This window comes from Oncorhynchus kisutch, linkage group LG27, assembly GCF_002021735.2.
Source record: "Oncorhynchus kisutch isolate 150728-3 linkage group LG27, Okis_V2, whole genome shotgun sequence".
Taxonomy (NCBI): domain Eukaryota; kingdom Metazoa; phylum Chordata; class Actinopteri; order Salmoniformes; family Salmonidae; genus Oncorhynchus; species Oncorhynchus kisutch.
The window spans coordinates 19,767,153-19,789,798 of NC_034200.2; the positions used below are offsets into that span (position 1 = coordinate 19,767,153).

At 40.9% G+C, this 22,646-nt stretch overlaps 1 protein-coding gene across 4 annotated transcripts in view; it reads left to right on the forward strand.

The window, feature by feature from the left end:
• The window catches only part of LOC109872233 (solute carrier family 12 member 7), an 85,147-nt gene that overhangs the window by 26,096 nt on the left and 36,405 nt on the right, over nucleotides 1-22,646 (forward strand). For 3 of the 4 annotated variants that reach the window (XM_020463396.2, XM_031806813.1, XM_020463397.2), the window contains exons 2-3: nucleotides 17,802-17,896; nucleotides 18,111-18,242. In XM_020463396.2, coding sequence (XP_020318985.1) covers nucleotides 17,802-17,896; nucleotides 18,111-18,242 — 227 coding nt within the window. Of the gene's footprint in view, nucleotides 1-5,996; nucleotides 6,428-17,801; nucleotides 17,897-18,110; nucleotides 18,243-22,646 lie in introns of those variants that run through there. The other variant, XM_031806815.1, reaches the window with a different exon arrangement.

The following is a 22,646-nucleotide window of genomic DNA, read 5'->3' on the forward strand; positions in this document are numbered from 1 at the left end:
AAAATAGACAACTACGATCACATATCTAACCAACGGGACATTAACCGTAATATATCTTATGTTTCACCGAGTCGTGGCTGAACGACAACATGATTAACATACAGCTGGCAGGTTTTATGCTTTTTGTCTTATGTAAATTTGTAAACACCAGCTGCTGCAAAAAATCGAAGGAATTCTCGAGGTTTTGCTCGCCTGAGGTAGAGTATCTTATGATAAGCTGTAAACCACACTATTTACCAAGAGAGTTTACATCTATATTTTTCATAGCTGTCTATATACCACCGCAGACCGATGCTGGCACTAAGACCGCACTCAATGAGCTGTATACGGCTATAAGCAAACAGTAAAACACTCATCCAGAGGCTGTGCTCCTAGTGGCTGGGGACTTTTATGCAGGGAAACTCAAATCCGTTCTACCAAATCTCTACCAGCATGTTAAATGTGCAAACAGAGGGGGGGTGACTCTAGACCACCTTTACTCCACACACAGAGATGCGTACAAAGCTCTCCCTCTTCCTCCATTTGGCAAATCTGACCATAATTCTATCTTCCTAATTCCTGTTTCCAAGCGAAAATTAAAGCAGGAAGCACCAGTGACTCGGTCAATAAGAAAGTGGTCAGATGAGGCAGATGCTAAGATACAGGACTGTTTTGCTAGTACAGACTGGAATATGTTCCGGGATTCTTCCATTGGCATCTAGTCACTGGCTTCATCAATAAGTGCATCGATGGCAGTGACCGTATGTACATACCCCAACCAGAAGACATGGATTACAGGCAACATCCGCACTGAGCTAAAGGGTAGAGCTGCTGCTTTCAAGGTGCGGGACTCTAACCCGGAAGCTTATAAGAAATCCCACTTGATGAACCATCAAACAGGCAAAGCGTCAATACAGGACTAAGATTGTATCGTGCTACACCGGCTCCGATGCTCGTCGGATGTGGCAAGGCTGGCAAACCATTACAGATTACAAAGGGACGCACAGCTGAGAGCTGCCCAGTGACACGAGCCTACCAGACGAGCTGAACTACTTCTATGCTCGCTTAGAGGCAAATAACACTGAAACATGCATGAGCGCACTAGCTGTTTCGGACGACTGTGTGATCACGCTCTCCGTAGCCGATGTGAATGTTGACCTGTTTAATTGTCTTACTCACAATGCTGCAGGGCCAGGGCCAGACAAGTGGACAATGGATTGTCTATACATAGTAGGACTTGGATTTGTAGATGTTACACACCCTAAAGAATAGACAAATAAATAATCAATTGAAAAGTCATTCATTTTAAGCACACATGGTTTAGTCCATGAATTGGTTATTAATGGGCCTAGAGGAGAATAGCTGAGAATTCTCAACTCAATGGAGTTGAGTGCCGATGAGTTTTGGCGGAGTGTAGACTACCTCCCACTACATTGAGTTGGTATCAGTCGATACTTGTAAAAATGTCCGTTCTTTTATGCGTACTTTGTACCTACTGTATGGTTGTCCTGTGTAAAGACGTTAGTTTTTTCTTGCGACCTCCGCCAAGGGAGCCATTTTTTAACACAGAAGGAGCATAGAATGCAGTATTTTTTTATCAAAAACAACAGATTGTAACACCTAAAGAAAACAAATCTGTTACACAGGACAAACATTGGTACAAGGTACGTATTAAAGAATTGATTGATACCAACACAATGTAGTCTGAGGAACACTCACCCCAAATCTTATTGCCACTCATCTCCATTGAGATATGATGTACATATCATGGAATTGAGAATTATCAGCTAAGAGGAGAAATACACCTTTGAGAACTAGAAGCCCAAGTAATGGTGCTGGCTGACTGCAGTCCATATCGTCACAAGTGCTCACTCTCCCTGACTTTTTCAGACACTATTTATTCATGGAGGGTTTAGTACAAGTTGTTGGTTAATGGAAGAAGATTGTCTGTGACTGTCTGATCAAGCTGTCTGTAAAGATTGTTCAATAAGCATTCTGAATGCTCATTCTGAATGCTCATTCTGAATGCTCATTCTGAATGCTCATTCTGAATGCTCATTCTGAATGCATTCATTCTGAATGCTCATTCTGAATGCTCATTCTGAATGCTTGAATTAGAGATCTTGTGAAACAGGGACATCTTGTGGCAAGGCTCTACATATAGCATGGAATAGTGTGGGATAAAGCTTTATATTGAAACATAAGTAGTACCCAATCTAATAGTGTGCTGTGAAATATGACATCAGATGTGCTGCTTATCACCAAGGCAGACCTTTCAATGTCACCGTCAGAGGCCATTCAGGTCCATGTTATTTTGATGCCAGACAACAACTCAGCAGTTTGACTTCCCTGTTTGGTTTGAGGTGGATGGCACGTTTTACTTCTCAGAGGAATATTCCTTCATCTCATCTCTCTCAGCTACTCCATAATTATTTCCCCTTGAGCTGTTAAATGTAAAAAGTGCACAAGACTCTGATTATATTAGGAACCCCATTACCCGACAACAATGGCGACAGCAATTTTTCCTGGGATTCGACACATAACAAAACATACATTAGACAGACTTTGCAATTTACATGCATTAATTAAAAAACATTAACATGTGGTGCTTGTGTGTGCTTGCATCTATCAGTTACACATAGTACCAGGCTTTTTCTTTATTTTTACTGTTTTCTACATTGTGGAATAGTAGTGAAGACATCAAAACTATGAAATAACACATGGAATCATGTAAGAACCAAAAAAGTGTTAAACAAATCAAAATATATTTATATTTGAGATTCTTCAAAGTAGCCACCCTTTGTTTTGATGACAGCTTTGCACACTCTTTGCATTCTTTCAACCAGTTTCATGAGGTTGTCACCTGGAATGCATTTCAATTAACAGGTGTACCTTGTTAATAGTTAATTTGTGGAATTTCCTTTGAGCCAGTCAGTTGTGTTGTGACAAGGTAGTGGTGAGATGCAGAAGATAGCCCTATTTGGTAAAAGACCAAGACCATATTATGGTAAGAACCGCTCAAATAAGCAAAGTGAAACAACATTCCATTACTTTAAGACATGAAGGTCAGTCATTGCAGAACTTTAAGAACTTTGAACATTTATTCAAGTGCAGTCGCAAAAAACATCAAGCGTATGAATAAACTGGCTCTCATGAGGACCGTCACAGGAAAGGAAGACTCAGAGTTACCTCTAATGAACTTATCCTCTGCAGCAGAGTTACCAGCCTCAGACATTGCAGCCCAAATAAATGCTTCACATAGTTCAAGTAACACATCTCAACATCAACTGTTCAGTGGTGACTGCATGAATCAGGCCTTCATGGTCGATTTGCTGCAGGGAAACCACTACTAAAGGACACCAATAAGATGAAGAGACTTGCTTTGGCCAAGAAACACAAGCAATGGACATTAGACTGGTGGAAATCTGTCTTTGGTCTGATGACTCCAAATTTGAGATTTTTGGTTCCAACTGCCGTGTCTTTGTGAGACGCAGAGAAGGTGAATGGATGATCTCTGCATGTGTGGTTCCCGCGTGAAGCATGGAGGAAGAGGTGTGGGGGTGCTTTGCTGGTGACTCTCAAGGCACACATAGCCATCATGGCTACCACAGCATTCTGCAGCGATACACCATCCCATCTGGTTTGCATTTAGTCCCACTATCACTTGTTTTTCAACAGGACAATGACCCAAAACACACCTCCAGGCTATGTAAGGGCTATTTGAACAAGAATAAGAGGGGTGGAGTGCTGCATCAGATGACCTGGCCTCCACAATCACCCGACCTCATCCCAATTGAGATGGTTTGGGATGAGTTGCACTGCAGAGTGAAGGAAAAGCAGCCAACAAGTGTTCAGCATAAGCGATATCTCCTTCAAGAATGTTGAAAAAGCATTCCAGAGTGCCAAGAGTGTGCAAAGCTGTCATCAAGGCAAAGGGTTGCTACTTTGTAGAATCTAAAATATATTTAGATTTGTTTAACACTTTTTGTTGGGTACTACATGATTCCATGTGTGTTATTTCATGGTTTGGATTTCTTCACTATTATTCCTTAATGTAGAAAATATTAAAAATTAAGAAAAACCGTTGACTGAGTACGTGTCCAAACTTTTTGACTGGCACTGAACAAAAATATTAACGCAACATGTGAAGTGTTGGTCCCATTTTTCATCAGCTGAAATGAAAGATCCTTAGACATTTTCCATATGGCCAAAAGGTTATTGCTCTCAAATTTTGTGCACACATTTGTTTACATCCCTGTTTATAAGCATTTCTCCTTTGCCATGATAATCCATCCACTTGGCAGGTGTGACATATCAGGAAGCTGATTAAACAGAATGATCATTACACAGGTGCATCTTGTGCTGGAGACAATAAAATTTACATTTTTGTCACACAACACAATGCCACAGATGTCTCAAGTTTTTGGGCAAGCAATTGGCATGCCGACTGCAGGAATGTCCACGAGAGCTGTTGCGAGAATGTTCATTTCTCTACCATGTTGTTTTATAGAAATTGGCAGTACGTCCAACCGGCCTCACAACCACAGACCATGTATATGGCTTCATGTGGGCGAGCGGTTTGCTGATGTCAACTTTGTGAACAGAATGCCTCTTTGTGGCGGTAGGGATATAGTATGGGCAGACATAAGCTACAGACAGCGAACACAATTGCATTTATCGATGGCTATTTGAATGTACAGAGAGGATCTCGTCATCTCGGTATGAGACCCATTGTCGTGCCATTTAGCCGCCACCATCTCTTCATGTTTCAGCATGATAATGCACCTTAATTGGGGAGAATGGGCTTGTGGTAATGACTGGAGTGGAATGGTATCAATTTCATCAAAAGCATGGTTTTCCATTTGCTCTGTTCCGGCCATCATTATGAGCCGTTCTCCCCTCAGCAGCCTCCACTTTACTTGGCTCATCACGCTCTGTTGCCTCCTTGTGGTGGCTCGGGCGCCTGCAGGCTGACGTTGGTTGTCCGTTGAATGGTGTTTCCTCCGATACATTGGTGTGTGGCTTGCTTCCGGGTTAAGCGGGTGGGTGTTAAGAAGTGCGGTTTGGTGGGTCATATTTTGGAGGACGCATGACTCAACATTCGCCTCTCCCGAGTCCGTTGGAGTTGCAGCCATGAGAAAAGATCGTAATTGAAATTGGGAGAACAAAGGGCTAAAATCAATACAAAAGTTACAAATAGGACTGGGACAACGTTCCACAGGCCACAACTAACTCTATGCAAAGGAGATGTGTCACACTGCAGGAGGCAAATGGTGGTCACAGCAGAAACTGACTGGCTTTCTGATCCACACTGCTATCTGTGTACAAAAGATGCATATCTGTATTCCCAGTCATGTGAAATCCATAGATTAGGTCCTAATGAATTTATTTCAATTGACTGATTTCCTTATATGAACTGTAACTCATTTCAGTACACATGTCAGTACATACACACAACAAGTAGGTCACATGGGGGAGTTGTGCCGTGCCGTGAGGTGTTGATTTATTTGTTTTTTGGAACCAGGTTTGCTTTTCACTTGCGCTATATGAGATGTAAGGGAGTTCCAGGCAGTCATGTCCCTGTAGAATACTGTACATTTCCTTGAATTTGTTCTGGACATGTTTGAGAATTTTTGCAAGCTGCATACTAGGTTACAATGGTAAGCTAATAGCTGTGTGTGTGTGTGTGTGTGTGTGTGTGTGTGTGTGTGGGAATGCACTGTAAACTCATTAATCTGTGTTTCAAGGCGCAGACAGGCGCAGTAGCTCACCTTCAATAACTTAATGATGCTCAATGCTGTGAAATACATTTTCCAAAAATATTGTATTTTCAGCTGTTTGAAGCTGGTGTACAAACCTGATAGTTAAAGACTCAAAAACAAATCTTAAGAATGGGAAGCATAGCAATAGTGCAGATTGAACAGATCTACTACTTCTTAGACTTGCTCTCAGTGAGAATGACATATCCATAACACCCATTTCTATGGGTCGCCCCAAAAGTTACATATTGCAGCTTTAAAGCTGCACCCTCTACCCCTCCCTCCAGTGAGCGGATGAGGGGTCAGGAGCTCAAGTGCTGATGCTACTCTACTGCCTCCGACAGAGTGCCAAGACTGGACAGGACAGGACGGTAACAGGACAGAGTAGGGATGTCCACAACTCACTGGGCTGGAGCAACTGATTCCCAGGGCACTGCAGACATTGATACCTGCCTGTCTACTACCTGAACCAAAGCTGCCAAGCTCCCTATTGCAGAACAGATAGGCAGATATTCATATAGCGCTGTGTTACACCGATTCAAGTCAACTCCATGAAAGTGGGACTAGACCAAAGAACTGAGGTCTGTAACTCTACTGTGGTTTGCAGTAGCATACTGGAAGAGAGTTGTGGGACTCCAGCATTACCTTCCACCCTAGCATGGAGCATGGGGAGGGTTCACGACAATCAGGTGAGCTCTTCTGTGTGATGAACTGTTAGGAAATAATCAGGCTAGACATATTTACACATTCGTTTGGTCTGTAGTAAGTCTTTTGCTCATTACCACAGCTGTTTCTCTTGTTGTGGAAGTGATGGTTAAGCCACCATGATGTACTTACTGCATGTACAAGTATGTGTTGTCTGTCCTTGTGTATTGTCATTGTTAATCTGTGGTGCTGGGAGGACCCAGGGTTAAATATAGGGATTTCATATCTCTGTCTGTGCATCTTAACTTTAGGCTCAGGTGTGTTAGGCAGCTTATGAATCTTCCACTGTGGAGGCTTAACAAGTTATAAGTAGATCTCATTGTCATGTATTATCATAGGTTGCAATGCTTCACTTACTGTAGTTCCTTGTTAGCAAACTACTTGATGAGATTGTGTCGTTCTGGGGAGGGATTTTTCGGCATTTGGTAAACTTTTAGGGGACTTTAAATATTGAAAATGTATGTTAAATCAGCCACGTTTTTTGTATTTATTTTGTGTACATAGGAGTTAAGGTATTCCTAGTTTCTGAGATTCTTACCTTGAAGTTATTCACTTAAGTGATCAGTGCTGTTCATCACTGTCAATGGAACTAACATAAATCACGAGGATTATCTCCCAGATTGAATGCATGAACCTGAACCTGTCCACCTCTCTTCTATACAGTGTCAGATCCCCATTGTCTAATGTATCGCTGTAGTCTGATACAACTGATTCCTATGCATTCCCTGTGTGTGTGTAATGAACAGAGCAGACAGCCAGTACATAGTGATGGATGGTTCTACCACTGCCCTTGTCTTCTCTTCAGAAAACTGCCGTGCTTTCCTCAGCCAGCACATTTTACAATAGGCTTGGGTGTCTCTTGTCTGTAGTGTGTTAGTCTCGCTTTGCCAAACTTATGTTGTTAGAGACTGCGACTGTGGTAGACTACTGTAGGGCAAACTAACCATGGCTTGCAAAGGAATGAAGAGAATCCAATGATTGAGAAATGGTGCTGTTTTCATTGAAACTCTCTTGGGATGTAGCACCACATATAATTTAAAAGGTAATGTAAATGAATGATACATTGTGATGATAAATGGCATCATTGCGAAACTCCTTTATGGAACAGTGTCTGCTCTTAGTTTTGAATACTAGGCTGCACTTTATAATTAGATGGTTCATTATGATGACATTCGACGCAATTTCCTTAGTAGTATGACAAAGCACTGGTGAGCACCTCTCGTCTTAGCCAGTTGGGGGAGCAATCATGGGAAAATAACATTGCAAAGAGAAAGTTGTTTCAAGGTAGTTTGACCTTTTGATTATCATACTGTACAGGATGTCTACAGTGCAGACCTTAGTGTCTCATTGACCAGTGTCATCAGCACCCTCATCTGGTGCATATGATGGCATTGATTGCTCTGATTCCAGTAGCTTTGTGCGTACTACCAGCAGGTTGCCTGTCATAACATTTACTCAGCTACAGGGGTGTGAATTCTCTAGTGTGTAATGCTGCTGTTGTTTTATTCCTGATTTCATATCAGATTATTTAAACAGAGATCAGCTCTTTGGCAGTTAAACAGTGAAACGTCTGTCGGTGTAAACAGCCACAGAAGTCTTCAAAGGCACCGCTGATGCTGACACACATGGAGCAGAACTCAGTACATAAGGTAATCTGAGAGGTGAAGGTCATCTGAGGTCCTGAAGGTTACAGACAGTGCTGCTTTTTCAGCCTTCGTAGCACAGACAAAGGCACAAAACCCCACAGGACACATGGCAATGACAAACAACAAAACTCTGATTTATTGATCTGTAGCAGGGCAAAGTGAACAACGGAATATGGGTTGTTTCCTAAGACGCGTATGACTGAAAATGTTAAGTACTTTGGTCAAGTGGAAAAAACTCCCAGGAAATCCATAGTGATTCAAAAGACAAACGTTCAGATTCTTTAGACAACTGCATTTAAGCATTTCTTCACCTCTGTTTTGAGTCTGTTTTTTTTAAAATCAGGTGAATACTGATAGAAACCAATCAGGGAGTGAGAATTCCTAAACCTTTCAAAAATAAGTCTGGTGAAAAGGCAATCTTTAATCTGAGTCACATAGTCACCTGGTTGAAAATGACCTTAGAGAAGTTGCCAGTAAGCATAAATACTCTAAAGGTAACCTCATTGCAGAAGAGGTTGTAGCGCACAAAGGTCTACAAAATCACTGTTATCTTGTAGTTTGCCCTGCTGATAAGGGTGGCACTGTTGTGGTACAAAGTTATGAACAGTATCACATGGTCATTGAGTCATCTGAACAATAGAGAATTAAATGTCCCCTTACGTGCAAACCCTACAGATCGTATTGAGAGTAACATTGATGCATATATTAAGTGCTTTAGTCCATGGTTGGATTACTGAAAATGAGAGATTTCCTCATCACCCCTCACCGAGATATGCAGTTTACTATGGCCTACCTAAGAAACTGTCTGACCCTCCTCTGAGGCATATAGTCAAATGACGGAACCCCTATCCCAATTCTTTATACAAACATCCCCTATGCAGGAGGCCTAGAAACCCTATCCCGCTATCTAACTTGGATCGGGGCAATCACGATGAAAAGCCACAGTGGCTCGTGGGTCTGCGTACCTGCATCCATCCACCCCTTGCAAGCAAAACATTTTAGCGGCCCCTCTCGTGTCAGCGATTTATCTTTATTTTCTGAATTTTTGTAGTTAATTTCCTGCAAGTCTGCACATTTTGCTAAGGGGCGACGATAAAATATTGTCGTTCTAAAGCAAGTTTGTTGCAATTCTACTCATTTTGCCATGGGGCGTAGAGGAAAAATTTGCAGTTTTACAGCTACAAAAATATGAACGCAACACAAAGTGTTGGTCCCATGTTTACTTAGCCAAAATAAAAGATCCCAGAAATATTCCATATGCACAAAAAGCTTCTCAGAATTTGTGCACAAATTTGTTTACATCCTTGTTAGTGAGTATTTCTCCTTTGCCAAGATAATCCATCAACCTGAAAGGTGTGGCATATCAGAAAGCTAATTAAACCATATTATCATTAATAGGGCTGACCCCGACTATAAAAAAAAAAATCTTAGTAAACCAAAAGTCGTCTGTTCTTTCGACCAGTCACACACTGGGTTTTTAATAAAATCAACTATAAGCGTTGAGCTTGTCTGATTCTTTAAGCTTACGGTTTGATGAAATAAGAGTGTGCCAGAGACCTAGATAATCAGAATTTAAAAAAACAACCTGACCCAACTATTCCATTCCTGCTCCTGCTGGCTTTAGTAGATTCTGCCATTATTCTCCAGACATTTCCGGTAATAGGCTACACAAGGAATTGGCAACTTCGGAATGCCAATTTATCTTACCATTTCTACCGATCTGTGTGCCAGTTATGATTTGCATATGCTCATTTTCGTAAAACTTTCATTTAATTTATAGTAACGTCTTCATGCCTCAATCATTGTCATGTGGTCAATCATAATTCGATCTAAATGAAAATGATGCTGACCTAAAAAGTAACTTCTATTGCCTTTGCCAACTATGTAAAAAATCAGAGTGGATACATCAGAGTGCGCAGCTGAACATTGTATGCTGGAAAACACTCGGTTTGTTATTTTTGATTAAAGCAAAACCGCTATTCATTAACCCTTTCACACGTACCATTACACAGGTGTGATCATTCTACAGTGGTCCCTGAAGCGTACGATCACACCCGTGTGATTTAGAATGCTTATTTAGAATGGCCAGTTTCGAATGACGCAACAATCAGCATTTGAGCTGGCCACTTTTCTCAGAAACATTTTACACAAACAGTCTTTATGTCCAGAATGTGAGCAGTTTATTTTTGGATGCAATGTTCACATATTCACATAAGTATCTATAGCATAACACAATCATCTAAACTGGAAAAATGTAGGCTAAATTTGTCCTAGAGCTAACTGAGGAAAGATAGACGCAACACAAGCGGTCATATTTTTATAACGCTTGGCTGACATATAAACTTCAATATGAATTGGCTAATAGCAATTACTATGTCTAATTAATTACATCACAGTTGAGCTTGCCATTGATTGAAATAGAGTAAAACACTTTCTAGAAATCAAAAGTAATCCGACGATGATTAGTTTCAGCTCGCCGCCATGAGTTTGGTCTATTTTATAGTATGCCTGATGAAGGGGTGTGTCGTCTACCATCCTTCACATCCCACCATTCTAGAGGTCGACCGATTATGATTTTAACACCGGTACCGATTATTGGAGGACCAAAAAAGCCGATACCGATTTAATCTGCGATTTAAATGATACTTTTTTTTTGGGGGGGGGGGGGATAATGACAATTGCAACAATACTGCATGAACACTTATTTTAACTTAATATGATACATCAATAAAATCAATTTAGCCTCAAGTAAATAATTAAACATTTTCAATTTGGTTTAAATAATGCAAAAACAAAGTGTTGAAGAAGAAAGTAAAAGTGCAATATGTGCTATGTAAGAAAGCTAACGTTTCAGTTCCTTGCTCAGAACATGAGAACATATGAAAGCTGGTGGTTCCTTTTAACATGAGTCTTCAATATTCCCAGGTAAGACGTTTTAAGTTGTAGTTATTATAGGACTATTTCCATCTATACAATTTGTATTTCATTAACCTTTGACTATTGGATGTTCCTATAGGCACTTTAGTATTGCAAGTGTAACAGTATAGCTTCAGTCCTTCTCCTCCCTCCTCTCTGGGCTCGAACCAGCAACACAACGACAACAGCCACCCTCGAAGCAGCGTTACCCATGCAGAGCAAGGGGAACAACTACTAGAAGGCTCAGAGCGAGTGACGTTTGAAACGCTATTAGCGCACACTAACTAGCTAGCCATTTCTCTTCGGTTACACCAGCCTCATCTCGGGGGTTGATGGGCTTGAAGTCATAAACAGCGCAATGCTTGACGCACAACGAAGAGCTGCTGGCAAAACGCACAAAAGTGCTGTTTGAATGAATGTTTACGCGCCTGCTTCTGCCTACCACCACTCAGTCAGATGCTTGTATGCTCAGTCAGATTATATGCAACGCAGGACACGCTAGATAATATCTAGTAATATCATAATTTCACCTTTATTTAACCAGGTAGGCTAGTTGAGAACAAGTTCTCATTTGCAACTGCGACCTGGTCAAGATAAAGCATAGCAGTGTGAACAGACAACAACACAGAGTTACACATGGAGTAAACAATAAACAAGTCAATAACCTAATGCTAGCTAGCAATTTACCTTGGCTTACTGCATTCGCGTAACAGGCAGTCTCCTTGTGGAGTGCAACGAGAGTGAGGCAGGTCGTTATTGCGTTGGACTAGTTAACTGTAAGGCTGCAAGATTGGATCACCCGAGCTGACTGGTGTGGTGTAGTTGTTGCGCGGCTTCACTACATTCTCCCAATCTTCTTCTGGATCATCCAAATGCTCTTTAGCCAACATCAGACGGGCCTGGACATGTACTGGCTTAAGCAGGGGGACACGTCTGGCACTGCAGGATTTGAGTCCCTGGCGTCGTAGTGTGTTACTGATGGTATGCTTTGTTACTTTGGTCCCAGCTCTCTGCAGGTCATTCACTAGGTCCCCCGTGTGGTTCTGGGATTTTTGCTCACCGTTCTTGTGATCATTTTGACCCCACGGGGTGAGATCTTGCGTGGAGCCCCAGATCGAGGGAGATTATCAGTGGTCTTATGTCTTCCATTTCCTAATAATTGCTCCCACAGTTGATTTCTTCAAACCAAGCTGCTTACCTATTGCAGATTCAGTCTTCCCAGCCTGGTGCAGGTCTACAATTTTGTTTCTGGTGTCCTTTGACAGCTCTTTGGTCTTGGACATAGTGGAGTTTGGAGTGTGACTGTTTGAGGTTGTGGACAGGTGTCTTTTATACTGATAACAAGTTCAAACAGGTGCCATTAATACAGGTAACGAGTGGAGGGGGAGCCTCTTAAAGAAGAAGTTACAGGTCTGTGGGAGCCAGAAATCTTGCTTGTTTGTAGGTGACCAAATACTTATTTTCCACCATAATTTGCAAACAAATTCATTAAAAATCCTACAATGTGATTTTCTGGATTATTTTTTTTCTCATTTTGTCTGTCATAGTTGAAGTGTACCTATGATAAAAATTACAGGCCTCTCATATTTTTAAGTGGGAGAACAATTGGTGGCTGACTAAATACTTTTTTGCCCCACTGTATCTCACTTGTCACCCCCAAAGCCAATTCCTCCTTTGGCCGCCTCTCCTTCCAGTTCTCTGCTGCCATTGACTGGAATGAACTACAAAAATCTCTGAAACTGGAGACACTTATTTCCCTCACTAGCTTTAAGCACCAGCTGTCAGAGCAGCTCACAGATCACTGCACCTGTACATAGCCCATCTATAAATAGCCCAAACAACTACCTCTTCCCCTACTGTATGTATGTATTTATTTATTTATTTTGCTCCTTTGCACCCCAGTATTTCTACTTTGCACACTCATCTACTGTCAAATCTACCATTCCAGTGTTTTAATTGCTATATTGTATTTATTGCCTTTGTATATAGACTTATTTTTCTACTGTATTATTGACTGTATGTTTGTTTTACTCCACGTGTAACTCTGTGCTATATGTGTCGAACTTCTTTGCTTTATCTTTGCCTGGTCGCAGTTGTAAATGAGAACGTGTTCTTAACTTGCCTACCTGGTTAAATAAAGGTGAAATAAATCAAATAAATAAGAAGCAGTGCTTGACTTGGGCAGGAGCTCACTGTAGCTGAGTACCGGCACCACAAATGTTCTTCTACTTGAGCTCCTGTTCCTCTTTATAGAATATAGTGTTGTGGAGCTCCTGCACCCAAATATAAACAGTACCAGCATCCAAAATGAGTACCAAAGCCCATTTCAGTTCAAGTCAAGCACTGATAAGTAATCAGGTAGGCCTATTTTAAAACGTTTCCACTGGATCAGAGTGTGACATTTTTCCCTTTCACGCTGAGTGGTTATCAAAAGGTGGAAACGCTGGAAAGATTTTTCAAATGCATTGAGGAACTATTGTAATTCTCAATGGATGTAAAAACAGACTGTTTGCTTGGTGTTTGAGGTGAAGAAAACAACATTACTTTGAGAAACTCCACAGGTCATTAGTGGTGATGCATTAAGCCAAATACCATCTGATCCCCAAATGGGCACATTTATACAGTGTATTCGAACCCATTGACTTTTCACACAATTATTTTACGTTACAGCCTTTTTCTAAAATGTGTTATTGTTTTTCCTCCTCATCAATCTACACACAATACCCCATAATGTCAAAGCGAAAACAGATTTTTAGACATTTTAGCACATTTATTAAAAATACAAAATGGAAATATTACATTTACATAATTATTCAGGCCCTTTACTCAGTACTTTGTTGAAGCACCATTGGCAGCGATTACAGCCTCGAGTCTTCTTGCGTATGCCGCTGCAAGCAAGTCACACCTGTATTTGGGGAGTTTCTCCCATTCTTCTCTGCAGATCCTGTGCGTTGCTGCACAGCTGTTTTCAGTTCTCTTCAGAGATGTTTGATCGGGTTCAAGTCTGGGCTCTGGCTGGGCCACTCAAAGACATTCAGAGACTTGTCCCAAAGCCATTACTATATTGTCTTGGCTGTGTGCTTAGGGTAGTTGTCCTGTTGGAAGGGGAACCTTCAACCCAGTTCCTGAGCGCTCTCCCAGTCCCTGCCGCTGAAAGACATCCCCACAGCATGATGCTGCCACCACCATGCTTCATTGTAGGGATGGAGCCAGGTTTCCTCCAGATGTGACACTTGGCATTATGCCTGAGTTAAATCTTGGTTTCATCAAACCAGAGAATCTTGTTTCTCATGGTCTGAGAGTCTTTAGGTGCCTTTTTGGCAAACTCCAAGCAGGCTGTCATGTGCCTTTTACTGAGGAGTGGTTTCTGTCTGGCCACTCAACCACAAAGGCCTGATTGGTTGAGTCCTGCAGAGATGATTGTTCTTCTGGAGGGTTCTCCCATCTCCACAGAGGAACTCTAGAGCTCTGTCAGAGTGACCATCGGGTTCTTGGTCACCTCCCTGACCAAGGCCCTTCTCCCCTGATTGCTCAGTTTGGCTGGGCGCCCAGCTCTGTGTAGAGTCTTGGTGGTTCCAAACTTCTTCCATTTAAGAATGATGGAGGCCGCTGTGTTCTTGGGAACCTTCAATGCTGCAGAAATGTTTTGGTACCCTTCCCCCAGATCTGTGCCTCGACACAATCCTGTCTTGGTGCGCTACGGACAATTCCTTTGACCTCATGCCTTGGTTTTTGCTCTGGCATGTACTGTCAACGGTGGGACCTTAAATAGACAGGTGTGTGCCTTTCCAAATCCTGTACAATCAATTGAATTTACCACAAGTGGACTCCCAAGTTGTAGAAAGATCTCAAGGATGATCAATGGAAACAGGATGCACCTGAGCTCAATTTCGAGTCTCATCGCAAAGGGTCTGATTATTTATGTAAATGAGGTATTTCTGTTAGGGATGCACCGACATGAAATTCTGGGCCAATACCGATATCCAATATTTTCCTTGTCAAAAAAAACCTGATACTGACAACCAATATTTAACATTTTAGCTACCTTTTTTAAACATTCTAGTCCACATTCTAGTCCAGTTAAATTGAAAATCACACACGCTGACCCCAAAAATGATTTTGTGTGGCATTTACATATATCCCCATTACCAGTAAAACAATCAAAACCTATTTCTTTCACTTACTTTCTGTGCTGTTTATTTGTGCATTTGTTCAGTCATTTCATTCTCAACCAGGATTTCATTATACATGTCTAGCAGTGAAGTTTCAGCTCTGCCTGTCCGTGGCCTCTTCTGTCGTGGGTCCTCTTCCTCGGTACGCACTGTCACTGTCCGTTTTCATCTTGTCCAGCTGTGTCTAACATTTCACGTAAACCCTGTTTCTTATCTGCATCGAAGTAGCGGTCCTTGTACCTAGCATCGAGCGTGGTGGCGACACAGTAAAGCGGCTCAGAGTGAATGCCACCGAATCGCTTGTTCACAGCCTCTAGTAAATCAAATCCAATTTTATTGGTCACATACAAGTGATTAACATGTTATTGCGGGTGTAGCAAAATGCTTGTGCTTCTAGCTCCGACAGTGTAGAAATATATCTAACAAATAACACAACATATACCCAATACACACATCTAAGTATGAATGAATTAAGACTATATACAATGGACGAGCGATGTCAGAGCGGAACGGACTAAGATGTATAGAATACAGTATATACCTAATGAGATGAGTAATGCAAAATATGTGAACATTATTAAAGTGACTAGTGTTCCGTTCCTTAAAAATGGCCAGTGATATCTGGTCTATGCCTATAGGCAGCAGCCTTTAATGTGCTTGTGATGGCTGTTTAACATAATTTAACAGTCGGATGGCCTTGAGATAGAAGCTGTTTTTCAGTCTCTCGGTCCCAGCTTTGATGTACCTGTACTGACCTCGCCTTCTGGATGATAGCGGGGTGAACAGGCAGTGGCTCAGGTGTTGATGTTCTTGATGATCTTTTTGGCCTTCCTGTGAAATCGGGTACTGTAGATGTCCTGGAGGTTAGGCAGTATGCCCCCGGTGATGTGTTGGGCAGACCGCACCACCCACTAGAGAGCCTTGCGTTTGCGGGTGGTACAGTTGCCATACCAGGTGGAGATACAGCTCTACAGGATGCTTTAAATTGTGCATCTGTAAAAGTTTGTCAGTGTTTAGGTGACACACCTATTTCTTTAGCCTCCTGAGGCTACACTGTCTGTGTGGGTAGTAGAGTACTTTTGCAAGTTTTAACCCTACGGGTTTTGTGGTATTGAAAGAGACAAATGTTGCATATGGCCTTTTTGCTATCTTCCTTTGAAATCCACATAGCAGACGTAGGCTAGGCTAGGAATACTGTGTTGCACGTGTAGCACTGTATTTTCCGTGGCGTCATTACATCTACGTATATTATATAGGTATACACGTCAGCTTTGACTTCGTTTTGCACATCGCTGTTAAACTAGACATCGGGCCGATGTTGGCATTTTTAGCTAATATCATCCTATTCCAATATGTTCACCGATTTAAAAAATAAAAAATGTATATCGTGCATCTATAATTTCAGTTATTTAAAAAATAAATAAATAAATAAACAACAATTTCATCAAAGGTTAGTGATTCATTTTATCTCTATTTGTGCTTTCTGTGACTCCTCTCTTTGGCTGGAAAAATGGCTGTGTTTTTCTGTGACTTAGCTCTGACCTAACATAATCATTTGTGGTGCTTTCGCTGCAAAGCTTATTTGAAATCGGACACTTTGGTGGGATTAACAACAAGATTACCTTTTAAAATGGTGTAAAATACATGTATGTTTGAGGAATTTTAATTATGAGATAAAGGGCGCTCTGCACTTTCACTGGCTTGGGTCATATCAATCCCGTCAACAGGATTGCAGCCCTAAGAAGTTTGTAATGACTCCAACCTTAGTGTATGTAAACTTCCGACTTCAACTGTAAGTATATTTAAAACCAAATACTTTTAGACTTTTACTCAAGTCATGTTTTCCTGGGTGACTTTCACTTTGACCTAAAATAGATAATTACTCAAGTATCTTTACCTTTACTGAAGTATGACAATTTAGTACTTTTTCCACCACTGTACGCGAGTGCCAATCAGGGCTCAGCCTCAACCTTCAAATTCTGGGGAATTGAGAAAGTTTCCCTTACCTCCAGCGGGGGCAATATTGTAAAGAAATTGTTAGAGAGAGGCATTTTGGCTCGTCTGCTTAGATTGCGCCAAGCAAAAAGGTCTGAATGAACAGCTCTCTTTCTCATCTTTTTTGTAAATGCGTTTTTCTTAGTTTGTCTCTTTCTTTTGTTATTTAAGTGGAATCTATATGTAGGATTCTTGAATGATGTTCATACTCTTGTATGAATAACCTGTTTAGTTGCTACTCCTGACAGTGTTGACATTTATTGACATGTTTGATTGACATGCATTGGAGTGTCCCACTGGTCAAGGGTATATTGGTGACTCCAACCCTTGTCCTACTCAAGGCTCTGATGGTGATTCATGCCGAAACGTAAGCCTATTGTTTGTTTGTCTCATCAATAAACCTATAAGATTTATGCAGAAACAGAATGCTCCTTTTTCTTTATTCTCCTTCTTAATCACCAGTTGAAGTATCCTGGGGTAAGGAATGTTTTTTTTCTTTTTCAAGTCGAGCACTTGATTCACCTTTTTTGTTTAAGCTGGGCTGAAGCGTGTTTGGGTATCCCGTTTTTCCCATTGTACTGTAGAGGTTTGTTTTATCTTACGCTATCACGTTTTCTGTTGTCTCCCAGGAGATAACACTCCCAGAGAGAGCAGCCCTTTCATCAACAACACTGACCATGACCGAGGAAACTACTACGATGGCAAGAACATGGCTCTCTTTGAGGTATACCACATGTCAATGCTTTTGATATTATAATGTCATTAATTAGCACATACATTTTATGCCACTTAATCTAAAGTGGGAGCTAAATGCTTACTTATTATCTTGTTGTAGACTACATATCATCCAAACATGTGTTGTGCTTGTTTGTTGTATACTTGGATGTCTTCATTTCCATGGTGTCCTGATTTCAATGTCGGCGTGTCCTTATTGACAGGAAGAGATTGAGAGCAACCCCATGGTGTCCTCTCTCCTCAACAAGTTGGCCAACTACACCAACCTCACCCAGGGCGTCACTGAGCACGAGGAATATGAGAATGAGGATGGGGTCACAAAGATTGCAGTCAAGGTATGACCGTTGTCATCCCAGTGGGTACTTTGTGGGAGACCTTGCTAAAGAGGTACAGGAGAAGACAGACATTGTATTAACTCTCAATCAATTAACTCTTAAAAACGGTCTATTATCGTGCAAGCCAACCTTGGTTGGTGAGCGTGATGGCTATTCAGCAGCTCCTCTGAGAACAGAGTGAGAATTTGAGAATATAAAGCAGCATTCTTGTGACCACAGGCTGGGTTCTCTCAGGCTTATTTTTGTTATAACTGATGCCAGGCCTTGAGCAAACTTCTTTAATAGCTGCCTTCACATCCTTCTAGTCGTTGCTACAAATCCCATCCAAAGAAATACCCCTACTGTTGCTCTTCAGCGTCAGAGCACCACCGCAAGGCCACAGAAACCATGCCTCTGTCCCCTGACAATTACTCCAGCACATCTCCCTGCTGGAGATCTGATTGGCTTGGGGAGGGAGGTTTTGGAGACAAAGAGTGGATCGTAAAGATGCCACTCCAGGTTGTGAATGGTCTATGAACAAGGGCCACATTGACCCTGGTAAAAAGGCGTACAGGAGAACCAACAGCAGTATTGAGAGAGGGCTGAGTTGTCTAATGGGATATATGGTATGTACTGTACTGTATTTACGCAGCGGCTTCTTTTTTTTGGGGGGGGGGGGGCTGTTGATGTGATTGTAGGTGTGTTTTTGCAGGGTTCCCTGATCTAAAAAGAGTGGGGTGGCGTAACTTTGGAATGTTGAATTGCATTGTGGGGCATACAATTTCAGCGTGTCATCTACCGGTTGTGTCAACAACCAGTAGATGACACGCTGAAATTGTTAATTTATCCTGTGGTGATCAGGGTATGGATTGTATGGCTGTGATGAGGTCAAACAGATCATTGTAAAGGTAGCCAATAACAGTACGCTGTGTTTGGGTGTTATATTTGGATCGTCCTGCTTTCCGAACTCTATTACATACACACAGAACAGATATAGTATTATTTGAATCGTCCTGTTGATTTTTCTGAAGAACTGCAAGGGTCTCAACATGATGTTTTCAACTTAAAATACTTTTCTGTTATTATATGTGAGCATGAATGGGTAAATGCTGACAAAGGGCTGAACACCGAGGAAGGATTAATCTTAGTTAACCCAGAACTATAATCTTGCGTAATTAGTACCAGTCATGTTTACATAGTCTGTTCACGAGAGATTAAGGATCCACTTCTGATGTTTTCGTAAATGCAGAAAGCACATTGCAATGTATTTGAGCAATAAATCTGTCCACTCACTGTCTGAAATGCATGCCAATGCAAACTTAATCCTATGATCACTCTCTTCATAGACTCCAGAAATATAATTATTAAAGTTCTAAATTCCAAACTGTGACGCACATTTATTCTGCAATAAATTTGTCAGTTGTGTTTGCATAATGTTATTAGCCAATATTTGTAAAGAATTCACTTGCAAACACAGGAAGATGGATGGGGTATGGAACAGACTTAAAACAAAACAACTTGTGTGGTGAGAACTGTTGTAGGAGGATTGGCGTGTTATGGTTTGCATGTGACAGTTTTGTATATGTTTAGTGTAGTGAGTAACCCAGCTAAATGATGGGGTTTCCTGATACGGGGTTTGAATCATATCACTACAGGGCACAGTTAAGCAGCTGACCTCACCACTGACTTCACCATTGTTGTTTTTTTATGCTGCCAGTGACCACATTCCAAATGAGATGGTTTGATGGTTGCTAATGAGCCAATTTTAAAATGAACATTTACCAAATAGTGTACAGCTCTGTTAATATTTTGCCAACTCTTTTTGCCCACATTACATTTGTAGACCAAAAATGATCTGGGGAATAACACCAATTGTAATCTCAGCTGTAAAATGTATTGTGCAGGAGACTTAATCAAGCTAGTCGTCTTGACTACTTTGTTTCTTTCTCTCTTGCATTAAAGGTTTTGATAGGAGACAGAATGCGATCGGACCATCATCTAATTGGCCTTCACGTAACTCTTACAGAATTTCCACGTGGACGGGCATATCAGAAATTTTATCTAAGTCTACTGGAGGATAATTATTTCTTAACTAATAATTTATTACTGAATTTATTCAGTGCAAAATTGGTTCAGCAAATCCCTTTATTGTTTGGGATACCTTTTTAAATGTACTGTCAGAGGTCATTCAATTCAATATTCGTAAGTAAAAAAACAAACATGTTTCTTTCTAAAGAAACAAGACAGACAAGGGAAATATACAAACTAATAGTACAGGTAGATGGCAATAAAAACTGTACTACAGAGATACAAAACAAGTTAGAGAAAAAACCAGAAGAACTGGAGGAATTTATTTAAGAATAATCTAATCTATTACAAAAATAAAGCAAACTGGATAGAATATGGAGAAAAATGCAACAAATTCTTCATGAATCGCCAACACAGGAACGCTGCAAATGTTTTTGACAGAAACTCGTTACTAAAGACTATCATTCTCTGAATGATATTTTAAGAGGAAGATTAATATTTGTTACTTTTAAGTCTCATCCTCACCCTCTGAATGACGATTACTGTTAGGAACTCTTTCCAAATAATAAAAAAATGTCAAATGCACAAAAAGAACAGTGTGAAGGCCAAATTACAGAGGAATAACTTTGAGGCTATGAATCCGATCAGTCTGGAAAAACCCCAGGGCTTGATTTCGTACCAGTAGAGGTACAGTTGAAGTCGGAAGTTTACGTACACTTAGGTTAGAGTCATTAAAACTCGTTTTTCAACCACTCCACACATTTCTTGTTAACAAACTATAGTTTTGACAAGTCGGTTAGGACATCAACTTTGTACATGACACAAGTAATTTTTCCAACAATTGTTTACAGACAGATTATTTAATTTATAATTCACTGCATCACAATTCCAGTGTGTCAGAAAGTTACATTTATTTTACTTTTATTTTACTAGGCAAGTCAGTTAAGAACAAATTCTTATTTTCAATGACGGCCTAGGAACAATGGGTTAACTGCCTTGTTCAGGGGCAGAACGACAGATTTTTACCTTGTCAGCTCGGGGATTCGATCTTGCACCCTTTCGGTTACTAGTCCAACGCTCTAACCACTATGCTACGCTGCCGCCCCATATATCAACTTAAGTTGACTGTGCCTTTAAACAGCTTGAAAAATTCCAGAATATAATGTAATGGCTTTAGAAGCTTCTGATAGGCTAATTGACATAATTTGAGTCAATTGGAGGTGTACCTTTTGGATGTATTTCGAGGCCTACCTTCAAACTCAGTGCCTCTTTGCTTGACATCATGGGAAAATCAAAAGAAATCGGCCAAGACCTCAGAAAATAAATTGTAGACATCCACAAGTCTGGTTCATCCTTGGGAGCAATTTCCAAATGCCTGAAGGTACCACGTTCATCTGTACAAACAATCATACGCAAGTATTAACACCATGGGACCACGCAACCATCATACCGCTCAGGAAGGAGACTCATTCTGTCTCCTTGAGATGAATGTACTTTGGCGCGAAAAGTGCAAATCACTTGCAAGCCGAAGAACACCATCTCAACCGTGAAGCATGGCGGTGGCAACATCATGTTGTGGGGGTGCTTTGCTGCAGGAGGGACTGGTGCACTTCACAAAATAGATGGCATCACGAGGTAAGAAAATTACTTGGATATATTAAAGCAACATCTTAAGACATCAGTCAGGAAGTTGAAGCTTCGTCGCAAATGGGTTTCCAAATGGACAATGACCCCAAGCATACTTCCATAGTTGTGGCAAAATGGCTTAAAGACAACAAAGTCAAGGTATTGGAGTGTCCATCACAAAGCCCTGACCTCAATCCTATAGAGAATTTGTGGGCAGAACTGAAAAGGTTTGTGCAAGCAAGGAGGCCTACACACCTGACTGTTACACCAGCTTTGTCAGGAGGAATGGGCCAAAATTCATCCAACTTATTGTGGGAAGCTTGTGGAAGGCTCCCTAAAATGCTTGATCCAAGTTAAGTCATTTAAAGGCAATGCTACCAAATACTATTTGAGTGTATGTAAACTTCTGACCCACTGGGAATGTGATGAAAGAAATAAAAGCTGAAATAAATAATTCTCTCTACTATTATTCTGGCATTTCACATTCTTGAAATAAAGTGGTGATCCTAACTGACCTAAGAATTTTTACTAGGATTAAATGTCAGGAAGTAAGAAACGGAGTTTAAATGTATTTGGCTAAGGTGTATGTAAACTTCTGACTTCAACTGTAAGTATCAAGTCTTTTTAGATATGCTCAAAGCTCCATTATTAGCATGTTTTAACTAGTCCTATAGAAATGGTACTCTGTCACGTACTCAGCAGGAAGGTCTGGTTTCAATATTATTAAAACAAGACCCAGATTGCGAATATAAAGATCTGGAGGCCTCTTCA